Below are 18,921 nucleotides of genomic sequence, written 5' to 3' on the forward strand. Positions count from 1 at the left end.
AACACCAACGGGAGGAGGCAGGCGGGCAACAAGGAGGATCACAAAGGAGCGGTTCATTCTTTACAAGGTTCGGATGGAGAGTTCTCTTTCTCTTTGCGCAGCTCTCTTTATGTTCTGTTGATGGAGGCATCACTGCCTTCATATTCCTCGCAGATGGCCTCTGGTGTTCTTGGTTACTATTGTTCCTGGTCACCCAAATCCCTTGCGGATCGATCTGGTTATTATAGTTACTGTGTTCTGTTGGTTACTTGGTTACTACTGTGTTCTCTTGGTTACTTGGTTACTCAAATCCCTTGTGGATCGTTCCTGGTTACTCGTTACTTGGTTACACAAATCCCTTGCGGATCGTTCCTGGTTACTTGTTACCCTAAACATTGGTTACTGGATACTATGGTTACTGGAGACTAATGGCTACTATGGCAATGGTTCTATGTTACAATGGTTATATGACACTATGGTTACTATGATTCTGGTTCTATGGCTACTGTAGCACTATGGTTACAATATGGTTCTGGTTCTTTGGGTACTTTGACACTGGTTACTATAACAGATCGGTTGCCCTTTGATCCTACAAAACCAAACACAAAACCAATACTCAAAATTCCACCACAAAAGGCCATTGTTGTCCCTGTTCCCTGTTAACCACCACAGCCAAATACCTTTCCAAATTCCATGTTTCAAGCACCAACTCAAATACTGTGCAATGAAACTAAAAGAGACAATAACAGAGGCTTACCCTCAAACTATGACAATCGATCTATTCCGATACTACAACTACTACCTGTGTTTCATACCTTCATGCTGTAGCAGGAATGGTGATGATATTGCAAAAAGAGAACAGCAAGTTCCTGTCAAGTTAACCTCACAAAAACATCCGAGCAAAGAGAGTCATTGATTCTTTGGCTCTGTCCCTTTAAAAAAAACAAAGGGGGCTCGGTGAGTTTTCTCATGATTCTTCTCCAATATCACAAGATGACAAGAATCAAGCTTGGCGGTGACCCTCCCAAACAGAGAAGGCTTACTCAAACATAAATATGCATTCACCACCATGGAGTAAAACAAAAGAAGCAAACTTAATTAAACAAGTTTTGTTTCTGGAAGTTCCAAGGCAGCGAGCCGAATACACCCACAGTCAAATAAATTGGAGCTAAGAAGTTTAGAGTCTCAAAGCAAAAGACGTGTTCTTCCTCAAATTAAAGCCTGCAAATTGAAGCCTGCAGCAAAATTAACCTACTCGAAGCTAAGCTCATCCATTCGACGCTAAGCTAATCTACTCGAAGTTAAGGAAGCGAAGGATAATTAATTTTGCCATTGAAGAATTGTAACAAAGCACCTATCCAACACAAGGCAGTAACCAAATTGAACGCTACCTGTGAAGAAACAAGCTTTTGACCAGTGGGAAATCCTTCGAAATTACTCTGAAGCATAATGGAGATACTTTCGTCATGAGGGTATTTGAATTGTAGGGATGAAAGCAGGAACACAATAGGGGTTATCCTTACCCAATTTCGCACAGTGAGAAAGAGCACAGCAAATCTCAAGCCTCCCAGTGTTGATAAATTTCTTCTCGGCGACTTAGGAGCACTGCCATCACCAAGTCGGTTGCTGCGCCAACCCCTCTCCATTTGATCAGTTTCGGCCTTCAAGTTCTTCTGGGTTACAATAAACAAGGCAGCAGAAGATCAAAAGAAAGAAAAGAAATGAAGAATGGGGAGAGGGAAAGCTAACGGGCCTCCACATTGACGGATGCTACTCACAAGCAAGGCCCATGTCAAATTTGGGCCCATCTGAAAAGTTCAACGAGGCTCAATATATGGGTGTTCAAATCAAAATACCCAAACTTCGGTTTCGTTTAAAAATTCTTCGGAACCCGAATGAAGTTGCGTTTGGTACAAAACCAAGAAATACTCAAATACCCAAATTTTTGAACTACAATGGTTTGATCCCTTCACAGGGTATGTAGGCAGTCCAGATTTAAATCTGGATATAACCACATTTAAAGCCAAATCGTTGGTTCTTTCCAAGCCAAATTCTAAAACACATAACCAAACCTTTCGACAAGTCATCTACTTCGTCGAAACCCCAAAAGCCATAAAACTTGAACTACGAGTGACTTGATCCCTTATGGGGTACGTAGGCAGCCTGTAAAACAAATCGGGTGCAGTCGCAATTCCCCTCGAACACACATTCCCCATTTGTTACTTTGTAATTAGAATCAAAGGGTCTTCCCCCGAAAGCAAGGGTTGTAATTAAGAAATTTATTTTATTTCGAATGGGTCGAACCAGACATAATTAAAACTCTATTTTAATCAATGAGATAGAGTGAAATTGTGTTGGGTATATTTATTTACAATTTTTGCTCAACATAGTTTTTGGCGACTTCACTGGGGACTCTCAACTGGTCATCAGACAAATAAATGACGAGTATGCAGTCAAAAATGAGAACCTTATATCATACTACCAAAGAGTTAAATATCTCCTGGGACAATTTCGAGAGATATATGTTGGCCACATTCCAAGATCAGAGAATGATAAAGCAGACGCATTGGCTAACTTGGCAGCTTCTTTAGTACTTCCTGAAGAGAAAGACATCCAAATAACAGTTGGAGAACGTCGATTGCAGTCCTACGTCACTTGAACGAATGGAAGCTACCAATGAAACAAATGTAGTTTCTGTGTTCGAAACTGAGGAAGAATCTGATTGGCTCAAATTGATGCAGTGAACGAGCAAGAGAGGAAAGTATGATTCAAAGTCTCCGAGCAAACACCACAAAGCTCACATCTAGAAACCCAAGGAATACCTCGACGCTGAAGTAAAACATCAGAAATAACTCTACCTCTTAACACCTTCCATGCTAGGAAAGACATTCTTGGCAGAATATATTTAGCCCATAATCTCTTACCCCAAATTACTGGATTAGAAGAATGCCGCATAAAAGTATAGGCTTGTTTTGCGGTTAACTCATCGGAGGCTGAAGAGGTCCATATAAGTTTGTCATTAACTGAAGGATCTTCTGACACAGGGACTTGATTGATCATACCACATAAGGCTGGGTAGTGCAACTGTAGTAATGGAGGAAGATTCCATGAACCATTGTCTATATATTTTGACACCAAATCCGAGTTATCCTGCATCAACACATTAGAACCAAAGAACTCATTTATTGGCCTACCCATAAACTTGTCGCGCCAAAAGTAAATTCCATTCCCAGAACCAATGAACCATTGAGAATTATCTTGAACAGTCTTCCAGAATTGACGAACACCAGGCCATATAGAAGAAGGAGCATAAGATTTCCGTCTAGAGAAACGATTGCGAATAAAAGCACAACCCTCAGATTGAGCTGTATAGATTTCCCAGCAACGTTTCAATAAGAGAGATCGATTAAGCAGAACTAGTTGTTTGAGCCCCAAGCCACCTTCTGCAATTGGGGAACAACAAGACTTCCAAGCCACAAGAGGGATCCCTCTTTTATCAATTGAGCCAGACCACAGAAAGTTTCGGCACCATACCTCAATTTTTCGCACCACAGACACAGGCCATTCATATACTTGAAAAATGTATACCAACATGCTAAAAATAACAGACTTGATAAGCTGCAAACGTCCTGCCATTGACAAAAAAGAACTCACCCAACTCGATAACTTTATCCTTATTTTGTCAACAATCTGATGGAAATAAGAAGCACGAGGTTTGCCATGAAAAATAAGGGCACCCAGATACATGAATGGAGCAGACCCCAAGGGAATACCCAAGAAGTTCGAAATAGAATGCCGCCTTGAATGTATACTATTTCCAATAAAAACCTGAGACTTCCCTTTGTTGATAACTTGACCTGAAACTCTACCATACTCATCGAAGAACCGCATAATCCGCGATAAATTCCGCCTATTGCCCCGAAAAAAAACAATAACATCATCTGCAAATAGGACATGAGATGGAGCAAGAGTATTTCGTGGAGAAGAGATACGCTGCAGTTGTCCCGATGAAACAAGTAAAGAGATCCCACGACTAAGGACTTCTTCTGCTAAGCAAAAGAGCAAGGGAGAAAGAGGGTCACCTTGACGCACACCCCTTTCACAAGAAAAATACCCCACAGTCCTCCCATTAATCAACAGAGAAAGCTTGGCTGACAGAAGCAAGGCACGCACCCATTGTACAAAGATCGGATCAAACCCAAAAGCCTGAAGAACATGAAGAAGAAAATCCCATGACAGAGTATCAAACGCCTTTGTAATATCAACCTTAATTGCAAGGTTACCCCCCATGACATTTTGAGTTCAACAAATTAAAGCACTCTGAAGTAGTTAATATACAGTCTGATATGTTCCTCCCTGCAACAAAAGCATGCTGTTGAGGAGAAATAATACGAGATGCCACTGATGCCAACCGGATAGCTATGATCTTTGGGATAATTTTAAACACAAAGTTGGTGAGGGCAATAGGCGAAACTGCTTTATGGAGTCGGCATGATCAACTTTGGGGATTAAGATGATAATACCTGAGTTAAAGGAAGGAGCCAAATAACCATGTTGAAAAAATACTGAACAGCCTTAACAACATCAGCACCAACAACATCCCAGCAAGAGACGAAAAAATGGCCATTAAATCCATCTGGCCCCGGGGCACTATCAGGATCCATTGATTTGACAGCTGCCCAAATTTCCTCTGATAATGGAACACTAGTAAGCATCGTATTTTCCTCAGGAGTTACCATAGAGTGAATCACTTTGGACACCAAGCCACTATCTTCATACTCTGCATGTTTAGTAAAAAGATTTTTGTAATAATCAACTATATGATTTTGGATATAATGAGGATCCTGAAGCACCTGATCTCCATCACGAAGCAGAGTAATAGAAGAACGATTTCGGCGCACTTTACACAAAGCATGAAAATAAGAAGAATTACGATCACCTTCTGATAACCATCGCAACCTTGACTTCTCACGCCAAAGAATTTCCTGATGCAGAATAGACTCATTCAAAATGGCCTGCAATTCAGTCTCTTTTTCAAACTCTTCATCTGATCCCCCAGAAGCTGCAATTTTATTTTGAATATCAGCAAGGGCTGCAAGGTCAAACTCAACCCGACGGTGAACATCCCCAAAGACCTCCCAGTTCCAAGTACGGAGAGATTTCCTTAAGGTACGCAGCTTATATTGCAGGACAGAATAAGGACAACCAAACGAAGTAGTAGAGGACCAACATCCTTTGACAAAACTCATAAAATCCTTATGCTCCAACCACATTTTTCTAAACCGAAAGAGACTAAAACGAGACCCTGTAAACTTAGAAAAGGACATTAGTAGTGGATTATGATCAGAGCAAGTTCTGGGTAAGGTGCAACAGTCAAACTGATCCCATTCCTCCATCCAATTCAAATTAGCAAGACTTCTATCTAATCTTAGCTCCACATTACCACGAAAACCACGCCGTCTCACCCATGTAAACTCTGCCTCTTTAGTATCTACATGAATAAGTTCACAAACATCTGACATTGTCTGAAATTCCTCACATGATCGCCGACATAGAGGAGCACCTCCTTTCTTTTCATGAGCACCAAGAACTGCGTTAAAATCTCCAAAAACCAACCATGGTCCTGTAACAAAACGACCTTTGAAATCAGTAATATCTTCCCATAACTTCCGGTGGCCAGAGATTGTGGTACGAGCGTAGACAGCTGTAAGAAAACAGTTTACCGAATCAAACATAACTTGTAAAGAAACCTGCTGATCCGAGGTAGACAACACCCGAATCCATGGAGCCAGAGAAGTCTTACAAAAAACCCATAGATTAGGTAATGCAGAACCCCGGTCATTTGCACCAACAAATCGCATGCCTAACGAACGCCAAAAGAATAGAGGAATTGAAGTCAAGGCAACGAAAGGCTCAGCTATACATAAAACTTCCAGGTTGTGAACCCGTACAAACTGTTTCAAAGCATCTTGAGTGGGGACATTAGCAATGCCCCGTATGTTCCAATAAAGAACCCTCATTTAGGAGTGTCTTTGGAGCGACGGAGATAGGCTTCCCTATTCTCCTTCGAAGCAGCCTTCCTCTTTTGAGACCTGGACATAACAACAGTAAAACCATCATCAATGTCAACTCGTTCTGTCTCCTCATACCAGCTATCAATTCGAGTTACTGAATTTGCAGCAACAGCAACCCCAATGTCAGAAGACTGCTCATGCATACTACCACCGGCAGAGTCATCTTCACTATTCTGCTCGTTCTGATCAATTGCATACCTAGTATCATCTTCTTGCTCAACCACATTACCATGGATAGCTACTGGTACCAAAACCACATTCACCCCCGGCTCAACCACTTCTTGGACAGGTGCCACCACTTCCACTAGCGGTTCCGGCACAACACTAGATATCACTAGTTGGCCGACCGGTGCTGGAGACTTCTGCACAAAGGAAGGACCCTCACCAAAATCTTCCCTGGGGTTTGGAGTTGAATCAATAATCATGCTCTTACCTCGATCTGCTGGATTAGATGGGTTTTTAGGCACATACACTTTGGAGACTCGTTGCTGATCACGGTTCCTGCGAGATCGTCTACTACGCTTGCGCGATCGACCTCTGCCTTTCTCAGTCTCATTATCCATTGGAACCGGGTCAGAAGATCTATGCACATACTTGCAAGCTGTGACAAGGTGCCCAACGTTGCCACAATGAGCACAAATATGTGGAAGCTTCTCATAATCCACAGTCTGAACAAAAGACGAACCGCACTTACGCTTGACAACCAATTCATGCGGTGGATCAACAGAGAGATCAATATCAACCAATATTCTAGCAAATAGGGTTCTAGGTTCCCAAAACTCAAGCCCTAGATCCTAAAACCTCACCCACACCTGAGCATTAGTATTACGTTGATTCGCTGGGGAGAAATTTGGAACCCATCGCATGAAACGCAAGAAGCCAGGCTTGAGAGCAATTGCACCCTTTACCCAGACTGTAGAGAGATCCTCATCCGTAGAGAAGCTAAACGTGAAATAACCTTTTCCCATGGGAATAATCTTCCAAGCCCCTAGACTTCCCCAAAGAAGAGAAAGCTTATGAGACAGATCTGATGCAGAGTAGGGTTTATCCCTCAAACCCAATTGCACCCTTCCGATTAACATATGTTTACAATTATCCAAACCCGATTGATAGCCCTCTTCTGAAATAGTAACAGTTGTCTTGCCATCTAAAATCTCAGGAATAGGTAGATCATCAATTGGGATGAAAGCTTGCGCCGCCGCCGCCGCATAAGATTTCGTCGGCTTCGCAGCCCCCTCGTCGAGAAAAGACCACGGGCAGAAGGGACGATGCTGAACAGCCATGACGTCGTGAAGCAAACGGAACTCGAATTCAAGGATTTACTGCAGGGAGGCTCCAGCACGGGGAAACCCTAGCAGAGCCATCACCAACATAATGTAACTCGATGCATCACATCCATTAACACACTATAGTCTTACCTTTTAAGTTGAGTCAATGCAAGAGTTGCACTATTTAGACCATTTGGTTCTTCCGAAAATATGTATTATATTTTTGAGAATTTCAACGTCTGTAGTAGAGTCGACGAGGATTTTAGATTTGATTTCGTCGATGGCGTTGTCGAGCTATTGCGTCAATAGGATGATGAAGAGCAACCGGAATCACCTCTCTTCTGACGCAATTTGTTTTTCAAAGATCTGGTCCGTTGCACTGGCCGGTCGAAGCCTTTTCAGTTCTCAAAACAGTTCAGAAACTACAGGTCTGATAATGAAATGCATAAAACATTTATAACTATTGGTAATTTATATCCTAGAGTTGTTCGAGTGTACTAACCACAGGAAATAACGATCTAGCTAGACTACCTTATTTTCGTTAGGGCTGCTCTAATTAGTCAACATATGCAGCTAGGTGATGATAAACTTACCCAATTCGTTGTGAAAATAATTGAACCATCAGTAGCCGTGATAGTCCTTACGTACCTGCCCTTTCATGAGCCTTAATATTTGGTGGCTTATTAGCTACGCACTAATGGTAGTTAATTGTGCTTATTTTGTGCATGTGTGTTCTAATACAATTACCTACCTAGTTCTAATTGTTCTAATTCGTCGTGGAATGTTTTCAGAGGAGAAAACTGAATGGGGTAGCATAGAGCCCTATTACAAAATAATGTATCTATAACCTTCTCTAATTTACATAGTAATTGACGCAATTTGGCCGAACTGTTTCTGAACACACTGCTTCAGTTCTTTATAAACCACGTACCATATGTATGTATTCAAGTGTCAGATATACTGAACCTACATCGCCAAAATGGAGAGAATTCAGGTCAGTATAATTTCCAAACACACCGTCAAACCATCAGCTTCCTCTTCACTACTTCGGGATTGTCTATGGTACAGCGCTGTATGCCATACATCCTCTAACAGGACTTGTGTGCACGTGCCTTGCAGTGGGGGTGGGTGTTTTGTTTTGAAATTTTTAGCCTTGAAAGCAGGCTGCATATCATGCAGGGCTGCAGATAGAATTTTCCCTGAATATCACGCATATCAGCGCTGCATGATATGTATGATTGTCTATGGTACAACGCTGCATATCATGCAGCGCTGCATTAAAGCAGACTGCATATCATGCAACGCTGCAGGATATGCAGCCTGCTTTCAAGGCTAAAAATTTCAAAATAAAACACCCCCACCTGCAAGGCACGTGCGACACAAGTCCTGTTAGAGGATGTATGGCATACAACGCTGTACCATAGACAATCCCACTACCCTACTTCAGCCTTACAAGCTTACCCTGCTCGACCAGCTCACTCCTCCATCGTATGTCCCCATGGTATTCTTCTACCCCATTACTGGCCCTGCAGTCTTCAATCTTCAAACCCTAGCTGACTTAAGACATGCCCTTTCCGAGACTCTCACTTTGTACTATCCACTCTCTGGAAGGGTCAAAAACAACCTATACATCGATGATTTTGAAGCCGGTATCCCATACCTTGAGGCCCGAGTGAAATGTGACATGACTCATTTTCTAAGGCTTCCAAAAATCGAGTGCCTAAATGAGTTTGTTCCAATAAAACCATATAGTATGGAAGCAATATCTGATGAGCTTTACCCCTTGCTTGGAGTTCAAGTCAACATTTTCGATTCTGGGATAGCAATAGGTGTCTCCGTCTGTCACAAGCTCATCGATGGCCGAACGTCATACTGTTTTCTCAAGTCCTGGGGTGCTGTTTTTCGTGGGTGTCGTGATGAAATCATACATCCTAATCTCTCTCAAGCAGCATTGCTTTTCCCACCGAGAGATGACCTGCCTGAAAAGTATATAGCTTTGATGGAAGGGTGGTCGATTGCCGTAAAGAAAGTTGCTACAAGGAGATTTGTATTTGGTGCGAAAGCCATATCTGCAATTCAAGATGAAGCGAAGAGCGAGTCCGTGCCCAAGCCATCACGAGTTCAGGCCGTCTCTGGTTTTCTCTTGAAACATCTTCTCTCTGCTTCTCGGGCATCATCATCAGGTAAATCAGTTTATGTGTCTTCTTAAAAGTGCACCACATGCAATTGCGTGATTGGCAAAGGAGGGCTAGGCGTGATTAATTAAGCTAGAGAAGACAAGGTTTTTCCATTAATTGTTAGTGAGGCTTGCTCAAATGCGAGCGTACAAGAGTTTTCAGTAGCTTTATTTCTGCTGCTTAGGTTATACCGGATTTGTTTTGTAAGTTAGAAAAATACAACTTATTGGATATTGTTATAAGCATCTAATTAATGATATGAATGAAAAAGAAAAAAGATCGTACACTTAACATTTTTCTGCTATTATTTCATACTTATTTTATATTTTTGTATTACATATACTGTACATAGCTTAAAAATGAGAAAATATATGAACTTTTGCAGGTACTACTTCAACAAAACTTTCTATAGCAGCTCAGGTAGTGAACTTAAGATCACAGATGAACATGGAGACAACGTTGGGTAATGCCATTGGAAACCTGATGTGGTGGGCTCCGGCCATACTAGAGTTAAATCATAAAGCACGAGAGAGCAGCGATCCTAAGCTGTGTGACTTGGTTATCTTGCTCAATGAATCTGTCAAACAATCTAACAGTGATTACTTCGACACTTTCAAGGGTAAAGAGGGATATGGAAGAATGTGTGAGCATCTAGATATGGAGGGGACTGTAAGTTCTGTAGAACCAGCACCAGAGATATATTCATTCTCGAGCTGGACTAGATTTTTCGACCAAATTGATTTTGGATGCATGGGGGAGGTCATCTTGGATTGGAGTTACCGGAAAACAATCTGCATATTGGAATTCCACAGTTTTAGTACCAACACAATGTGATACTGGAATTGAAGCGTGGGTGAATCTAGATGAAGAGAAAATGGCTATGCTAGAACAAGATCCCCAGTTTCTAGCATTAGCATCTCCAAAGACCCTAATTTCAAGGTATTGATTATGAAAGATTATGTGGCTCGTGCAATGTTTCCATTTGCAGTGAATAAGGATTAAATTAGTTCCCCGGCCAATTAATAAGAAGCAAGGTATGATAGACTATGGCTACGTATGTTAGTATGTTATCCGAATGTGCTTCGTTATGCTTTTAACCAATATAGCTCTGTTTTGTAACAATGCTCTATTGAGCTTCTAACTATAGAGTTATTTTTCTTGATTAGAAAAAGAAACTATGCAAGTTTTGTTTTGTTAAGCTATTCTGTTTCTAAAAGAAAGGCTATTCTGTTTCTAAAACGGGATGCATGTATTACCTAAAAAGATGATTCACCTATAATTATTTTTCAAGTAAATGATTATTTGATAGCAATCACGCCGTGTATTTCTATAGCTAAAATTGTAATTTAGATCAGTGACAACATGATTAAAAGTTACATATTCTGATACATTTGTTATTTAACGACAAGTGTGGCCATAATGCCTCACCTAGTCACCTAATGCGAAGACCTCTACGAGAGACTAATGTCGTCTGATCTTCTTTTCTTAATCAAAAGAAACGAAAATGGCCACAATGCCTCACTATTCATAGAACCATACAATAATTTGGAACATATGCATGGATGCAAAGAAAAATAACACAAGAACCATCATAATTTCACATTATATGAGAAACTTAGCCAAATCCGAATCACATCCATGTTGGCCAAGAGTGACTAAAGAAGACCACCCAGAAAGCTAGAAAACCATAAAATCCAGAAAACTTGAATAAGCTAGGGAAAAAACAAAAATGTGACATTCCATTTCTTCTTGCGGTTTTGTTAGGCCAAATCAAAATCTCAATGACCCTGCAATCATTTACACACACTCTTTCTCAATCTCTGCAAAACTGACTGCTTCCCCTGAAAACTTGCGCAATAGGGTACCTAGCTCTCTGGCCTTTTCTTTCTAATGCACAATTTATGGCTTTTGGTAATGATGATTTTATGCTTGTGGATCTCAGATGGGTTTGTTTTGTTTTGGGATTTTTATAAATGAATGCATTGAAAATGTTGAAAGCTTATGCCTTTGTTCCTTGGTTCAGTGTTCTGGTTTTGTGTACGTACGAGAGTTGAAATGTGATCTCTAGTATCGGTAAAGAGAAATGTTCTAACCATGCTAGTGTTAGTAATTTATCTTCTAAAGTTGTTTGAGTACTTTACTCTCTTACTTTACTAACTAAGCATAGGAAATAACGACCTAAACTACCTGATTTTCGTTAGTGCTTGTAAACACGAAAATTCCTGTAACGAATAACAGAAAGACATGTGTACAAAATAATATATTTGTATTGATTGAATTTGCGGGTTACAATCTCTATGGGTATTCTTTTAACAAGAATGTCCTCTGATTCGATCTCCGATGTTGATTTGATCCAAGGGTGACAAGCACTTGATCTTGAATTGAACTGTTGTAGTTTGAACTTCTTATTGTGTTGACGATTTGTAGAAGGAAGTTGACCAAGGGCCATAGAGGCTTGATCTTGGTCGAATATGGGCCGCGAGAGGTGTCACGTGGTGAACGTTCTTCGACTTGATAGCGGATGAATCGGCACGTGTGTTTGGTACTTGTTGATTCTCCACGAGGTTGTTGAAGAACTTGGTAGAAGTTTTGATTTGTTGAAAGACTTGAAGACGAGGGTTGATCAAGGGCCGTAGAGGCTTGACGTTGATCGAGTTTGGGCCGAGCAGTTCCACATGGTGGTTGCTCTTCGTCTTGTAGTTGGTGAAGATGTCAGCTATTTGGCAACTTGGGACTCTTCGGGATTTGACAACCTATAGGCTTGAGGTTGATGAAGAATCAACTATTTGGCAGCTTGATGATTCTTCAAGGGTTTTGGGAGAATTCTAAACTCTCGGGAGTAATTTTTCTCTCTTGTCTGAAAGTCGTCCTCTTGATATGAGAGGGGGTATTTATAGTGTTAATGCTCCTCCGTAAATGGAATGCATTGAAGTCACAGCTTTAATTATATTTCCTTAATGATATAATTAAATCAATCACTTTTGATTGATTGATTCAATTATTCAATTTCCCATAATTAAATCAATCAGTCTTAATTGATCGATTTAGTTATGATCGATAAGGTATTTCACTAATTTGATTAAATTCCGACTTCCTTTTCGATAATTGATTTGATTTGATTGATGTTTGATTATCGATTGACATTTAATATTTTATTTTAGTTGGGATTGATGATTTTGTTGTCGACCGACCATTCACACGCCGCCACGTGTTATTTTCGAAGACTTTTCAACTTTGCTGACTCACGAGCCACGTATGCACGAGACTTTTCAACGTCTCTAATTTACATAGTAATTGACGCAATTTGGCCGAACTGTTTCTAAACACACTAAGCTTCAGTTCTATATATACCGCGTACCACATGTTTCATCAAGTGTCAGATAATACAGAACCTACTTCGCCAAAATGGAGAAAATTGAGGTCAGTATAATTTCCAAACACACCATCAAACCATCAACTTCCTCTTCACCACTTCAGCCTTACAAGCTTACCCTGCTCGACCAGCTCACTCCTCCATCGTATGTCCCCATGGTATTCTTCTACCCCATTACTGGCCCTGCAGTCTTCAATCTTCAAACCCTAGCTGACTTAAGACATGCCCTTTCCGAGACTCTCACTTTGTACTATCCACTCTCTGGAAGGGTCAAAAACAACCTATACATCGATGATTTTGAAGAGGGTGTCCCATACCTTGAGGCTCGAGTGAACTGTGACATGAATGATTTTCTAAGGCTTCCGAAAATCGAGTGCCTAAATGAGTTTGTTCCAATAAAACCATTTAGTATGGAAGCAATATCTGATGAGCGTTACCCTTTGCTCGGAGTTCAAGTTAACATTTTCAACTCCGGAATAGCAATCGGGGTCTCCGTCTCTCACAAGCTCATCGATGGAAGAACTTCAGACTGTTTTCTCAAGTCGTGGTGTGCTGTTTTTCGTGGTTCTCGTGACAAAATCATACATCCTAATCTCTCTCAAGCAGCATTGCTTTTCCCACCAAGAGATGACTTGCCTGAAAAGTATGCCCGTCAGATGGAAGGGTTATGGTTTGTCGGAAAAAAAGTTGCTACAAGGAGATTTGTATTTGGTGCGAAAGCCATATCTGTAATTCAAGATGAAGCAAAGAGCGAGTCCGTGCCCAAGCCATCACGAGTTCAGGCTGTCACTAGTTTTCTCTGGAAACATCTAATCGCTACTTCTCGAGCACTAACATCAGGTATGTAAAATCAGTTTAGCAACAAGCCAAATACTAAAGCAACTAAATAAAAACCTATTGTATTTGGGGTAGTCCCTTATTAGCTGTTGTCCTAAACTTCTAACGATATGAACTTTTTTCTCAAAAGAAAAAAATAGTACACTTAACATTTTCTGTTATAATTTCATACTTATTTATATATTTTTATTACATACATAGCTCAAAGAATGAGAAAATATATGAACCTGCAGGTACTACTTCAACAAGACTTTCTATAGCAACCCAGGTAGTGAACATAAGATCACGGAGGAACATGGAGACAGTGTGGGATAATGCCATTGGAAACTTGATATGGTTCGCTCCGGCCATACTAGAGCTAAGTCATACAACACTAGAGATCAGTGATCTTAAGCTGTGTGACTTGGTTAACTTGCTCAATGGATCTGTCAAACAATGTAACGGTGATTACTTTGAGACTTTCATGGGTAAAGAGGGATATGGAAGCATGTGCGAGTATCTAGATTTTCAGAGGACTATGAGTTCTATGGAACCAGCACCAGAGATTTATTTATTCACGAGCTGGACTAATTTTTTCAACCAACTTGATTTTGGATGGGGGAGGACATCATGGATTGGAGTTGCAGGAAAAATTGAATCTGCATTTTGCAATCTCATAACATTAGTTCCAACACCATGCGATACTGGAATTGAAGCGTGGGTGAATCTAGAAGAAGAAAAAATGGCTATGCTAGAACAAGATCCCCAGTTTCTAGCACTAGCATCTCCAAAGACGCTAATTTCAAGATATTGATTAAGGAAGATTATGCGGCTCGTGCAATGTTTCCATTTTGTTGTGATTAAGGCTTAAATTAGTTCACCAGCCAATCAATAAGATGCAAGTATGATAGACTCGGTCTACGTATGTTATCCGAATGTGTTTCCACATGCTTGTAACCAATATAGCTCTTGTTTGTAACAATGCTCTATTAAGCTCTTCTATCCATAAAGTTATTTCTCTATTAAAAAGAAAACTATACAAGTTTTGTTAAGTTTTTAAGGTAAGATGCATGTAGTACCCAAAAAGATGGTTGACCTGTCATTATTTTCAAGTACATGATTATCCGATACAATTACATCAAATATTTCTATAGCTAAAAAGTATGTAATTTTGATCCGTGACAACATGATTAAAAAGTTATATATTATGATGCATTTATCCTCTAACGACAAGCATGGTCATAATGTCTCACCTCATCACCTCACCAAGCGCGGATCCAGTTCACAAGTGGGTAAGGCTCAAGCCCAACCAAGAAAATTGGGGGAAAAAAAAACCTAAGTATAGATATATATTTTTTTGGGTGATATATCATATATGCCCAGCCATCAAGTGACCAAGCCCAACCCACCTAACTCAACCCATCCCACTAACTACCCAAGTCCACAATCATCACTCATCACTCATCCACCCAACCTCCTTCATCGAAGGAGTCCTTTAACTAATCAGCTTAAACACCAAGTCTAAAAGTCTTCCCTGCTCTTCCCCTCCGCCTCCACTCAGTCACTCACCTATGACCTATCCCGGCTATCCGGCTATCCCTCTTCCCCTCCAGTCCTCCACGGCTCCACCATAATCTCCTTCTTCCCGGCCTCCTCCGGTCCTCCGATTCCTCCCGGATAGCGACGACTCGCCTCCGGCGGTCCGGACCTCCGCGGCTCCGCCTCCAGTCCTCCACTCACCTATCCCTCTTCCAGCTGCTAGAAAGCTTGTTCGAGACTTGGTCCTCCACAGACAACCCATTAGTCCATTACCCATCTTTCTTCACTCTCAGCCAGCATGGTTGTACTAGAAATTTTTTTTTGGCCTTCGGCCAAAGTTCAAGCCCACCCCATCTTTAAATCATGGATCCGCCACTGCACCTCACCATAGTGTCCTATCCTCTTAGGAGAAGGTAGGCACCTAATGCAAAGGCCTTTATGAGAGACTAATATCGTCTGATCTTCTTTTCTTAATCAAAAGAAATGAAAATGGCCACAATGCCTCACTATTCATAGAGCCATACAATACTCTGGAACATATGCATGGAGACAAAGAAAAATAACACAAGAACCATTATAATTTCACTTTATACGGGAAACTTAGCTAAATCCGAATCATGGGCGGAGCCAACCCAGGTGAAATTTTGAAGCCCAAAAAATTACCTGAAACATCGTCGTTTGGGTGTAGGTTATTTCTCCGTTTACTTCTTCTCAATCTTAGTCATAACTCACACCATTGCGTCCGTAGCCCGTCGTTGTCGCTAGAGCGGTCGCCATTTCCCATAGCCCGCGCCGTCGCCCGTAGACCACATCCCGAGTCAGTCAGTCCCCACTTGGCTACTTCCCCAGGTATGGCTCAATCGGATTGCTTATATTCTGATCGTGGACATAGCAGGCTTCAATTCAAAAGCCATCATATTCATATGCTTCAATGTTGCTTTACTTCGTCTATAACTAGAGTTTCAGCTTTGCTTCGTCTTCAATGTTGATATGTTGATATAAAATATTAACTTGATTAGGATTTGTTGATATAGAATATTACCTTGATTAGGATTTGTTGTTATGTAATATGTATTAGGATATTTATTACTCATATTAGGATTTGTTATATGATCTTACATCCTTACGAATGAATATACATCAACACAATCGAAATCTGCATGGTCATATTAGCCTTAACTAGTTCAGTCCAATTCATATTAGTCTTAAACTAGTTCAGTCTAATTCCTCATGGGTATATGCTGAACTTTAAGATGTTGATCTTCTATAATAACTGAGTTCGATACCAGAAATCTTTGATGATTGTCCACATATGTTATCTTATAATCCTATATTAATTTGTACTAATCTCATAGTCTTAATTTGAAAGCTCCTTATACGTCTTAACTTGGATATGGATGTGGATTTGATCTTATTATATGTAATATTAAAGTGAAGTTGTTGTATTACACAGAATGTTTGATGAATAAATAACAAATTGATCGCGTCAAAAGGCTAGATCAAAAAATTTCTTGCACCATCGAACAAATTTTCTTGTGTATACAATTTCATGGTTCCGCCACATTGGCAACAAAGAGTGATTGGAAAAGAAGAACACCCAGAAAGATAAAAACCATAAAACTTGTTTAAGCGAAAAAAACAAAAGTATGCCATTCATTTCTTCTTGCGGTTTTGTTAGGCCAAAAATCAAAATCCCATGATACCCAATCAGTTACACACTCTCCCTCTCAATCTCTACAGAACTGACTGCTTCCCCTGAAAACTTGCGCAATAAGGTACCCATCTCTCTGGCCTTTTCTTTGTAATGCATATAAGTTCCTGTAAATTTTAAAGCTTTTGGAATGATGATTTTATGCTTGTGGATCTCAAGATGAGTTTGTTTGTTTTTTTCGGGATTTTTATAATGAATGCATTGAAAATGTTGAAAGCTTATGCCTTTGTTCCTTGGTTCAGTGTTTTGGTTTTGTATACGAGAGTTGAAATGTGATCTCTAGCTTGACTGTTGGTATTGGTAAAGAGAAATGTTCTAGAAAACCATGCTAGTATTAGTAAGTTATCTTCTAAAGTTGTTCGAGTACTGTACTAAGCATAGGAAATAACGACCTAAGCTACCTTATTTTCGTTAGTGCTAGCTGCTATGAGAAACTTACCCAATTCGTTGTTAAAAATAGGGAAAATACCCAAATACTCAAAAATTAGAAAGCTAAAACCCATTCCAATGAAATTATAATCCTTTAGCTCATTCCTATGTTACACCGATACTCCACCCCACGGACACTCCAACACTCCCGACACACCGATATCGATACGATACACCAAAATGTGTGTCCGACACGCCACGTGGCGTGTCAAAAAAAGTTGACTTTTTAGACACGTTACGTCAGCCTGAGACACGCCAAGTCAGTGTGTATTGATTGAAAAAAAAAAATACAGAACTAAAAGTCTAAAACCTAATCGAAGAGGAAGCCCACTTTAAAGAAGCCGCATAGAAGAGGAACGATGTCACCGTTCACTATCACTGCGAGAACGACGTCGTCTGTCCATGTCAGTGTGATTGTTCCTCCGATGACACCACTCTGCGAGAACGACGAGAACAGCGTCGCCTTTCTCTGTTACAGCGACTCGTCCTCCGTCGGCCTAAACCCTCTCTTTAGTGTAAGGTTAATCTTAATCTCAGCTTTGACGTGTTTGGTGATTGCAGTCTCATTTGCAGTAACAGAAAAGCATATAAGATTTTAATCATTTTATGATCATTCTGATACCACTTATAGATTTTTAAGGCAATGTGCTATTGAAGCATCTGCACTGTGATGTTAAGTGTCATGATATTGCTCAATTGCTGATAGGGTAGGATGGAGCTAGACATTTGAGACTTTGCAAAATTGAGTTTATACCTACTAGTATTAGATCATCAATTAGTTGAGAGTTTGTAGGAGGTCAGGTTTTATACTTGGTGAGAAACATCGGCTCATCTGTATTTGTAAGGAAGATTTAATTGAAAGGAGTTGTGTATGGATTGCTTATTTGTTTATCTTTGCTCTGTTAATTGTTAATATGTTATGATATGCTGCTGTGTCTATGCTGATGTGCTTATGCTACTGTGTGTCTATGCTACTGTGTCTATGCTATTGTCTTATGTTGTTTTGTTGGATTATTATGATTAGGATGAGTTCAAGTGCGACATCTACTGAACCTAGTGTTGAATCAACTAAGCCTGAAAAATTAGATGCTCCTCTATCAAGGATAAAGGATGATGCCAATGCATGCGTGCCTTGCTCTTATGTATTTTGAATATCTCAGTTATGGGGTTTTAGGCAGTTGGTGTTATTATAGGGTTAGGAAAGTCGGATTTTCATTCAGTTTGATGAATGTGTTGAATTAGATAAAACTATTTAGTAATCATCCTTTAGATTAAATATTGACTCTCTTTTATGTTATTTGTTACAGTTATGCAATTGCTTAAATTTAGAGCATTATTTAAGCAATGTGATAAATTTATTCATATTTGAGCATTTTTTTATTAATTAGAAATATACAAATAAGTAATTATATTTGCCGTGTCTAAGCCGTGTCGAAAATGTAGTCTTTGAGTTTTGCCGTGTCGCCGTGTCAGTACGTATCGTGTCGCCGTATCCGTGTCCGTGTCCATGTAACATAGGCTCATTCCAATGATTCTTATGCAAAAGACATTATTA

At 40.2% G+C, this 18,921-nt stretch overlaps 2 protein-coding genes and 2 pseudogenes across 3 annotated transcripts in view; 3 read left to right on the plus strand and 1 right to left on the minus strand.

The window, feature by feature from the left end:
• Positions 1-2,073, minus strand: part of LOC101308710 — a 3,998-nt gene extending 1,925 nt beyond the window's left edge. The window contains exons 1-2 of one of the 2 annotated variants that reach the window (XM_004307301.1): positions 1,503-2,073; positions 1,371-1,418 (exon numbers count right to left, since the gene is read on the minus strand). In XM_004307301.1, the coding sequence (XP_004307349.1) occupies positions 1,371-1,418; positions 1,503-1,625 (171 nt within the window). In that variant the 5' untranslated portion in view covers positions 1,626-2,073. Of the gene's footprint in view, positions 1-1,370 lie in introns of both variants that reach the window. The other variant, XM_004307300.1, reaches the window with a different exon arrangement.
• Positions 2,074-8,300: 6,227 nt separating this feature from the next.
• LOC101308125 lies at positions 8,301-10,444 on the plus strand (annotated as a pseudogene).
• A 2,426-nt stretch (positions 10,445-12,870) lies between these two features.
• Positions 12,871-14,821, plus strand: LOC101308415 (BAHD acyltransferase At5g47980-like). The gene is made up of 2 exons (XM_004307299.1): positions 12,871-13,711; positions 13,942-14,821. Exons 1-2 carry the CDS (start codon positions 12,904-12,906, stop codon positions 14,499-14,501), a joined length of 1,368 nt encoding a protein of 455 aa, XP_004307347.1. The 5' UTR covers positions 12,871-12,903; the 3' UTR covers positions 14,502-14,821.
• A 2,904-nt stretch (positions 14,822-17,725) lies between these two features.
• Positions 17,726-18,921, plus strand: part of LOC101312498 — a 4,057-nt pseudogene continuing 2,861 nt past the window's right edge.

Source organism: Fragaria vesca, linkage group LG7, assembly GCF_000184155.1.
Source record: "Fragaria vesca subsp. vesca linkage group LG7, FraVesHawaii_1.0, whole genome shotgun sequence".
NCBI classification, from domain to species: domain Eukaryota; kingdom Viridiplantae; phylum Streptophyta; class Magnoliopsida; order Rosales; family Rosaceae; genus Fragaria; species Fragaria vesca.

Excerpts from the sequence above, each read along its gene's own strand:
- LOC101308415 (XM_004307299.1), top strand. The coding sequence starts at position 12,904 with ATGGAGAAAATTGAGGTCAGTATAATTTCCAAACACACCATCAAACCA. Across the intron at positions 13,712-13,941 it reads TTCTCGAGCACTAACATCAG|GTACTACTTCAACAAGACTT; the intron begins GTATGTAAAATC and ends ATGAACCTGCAG.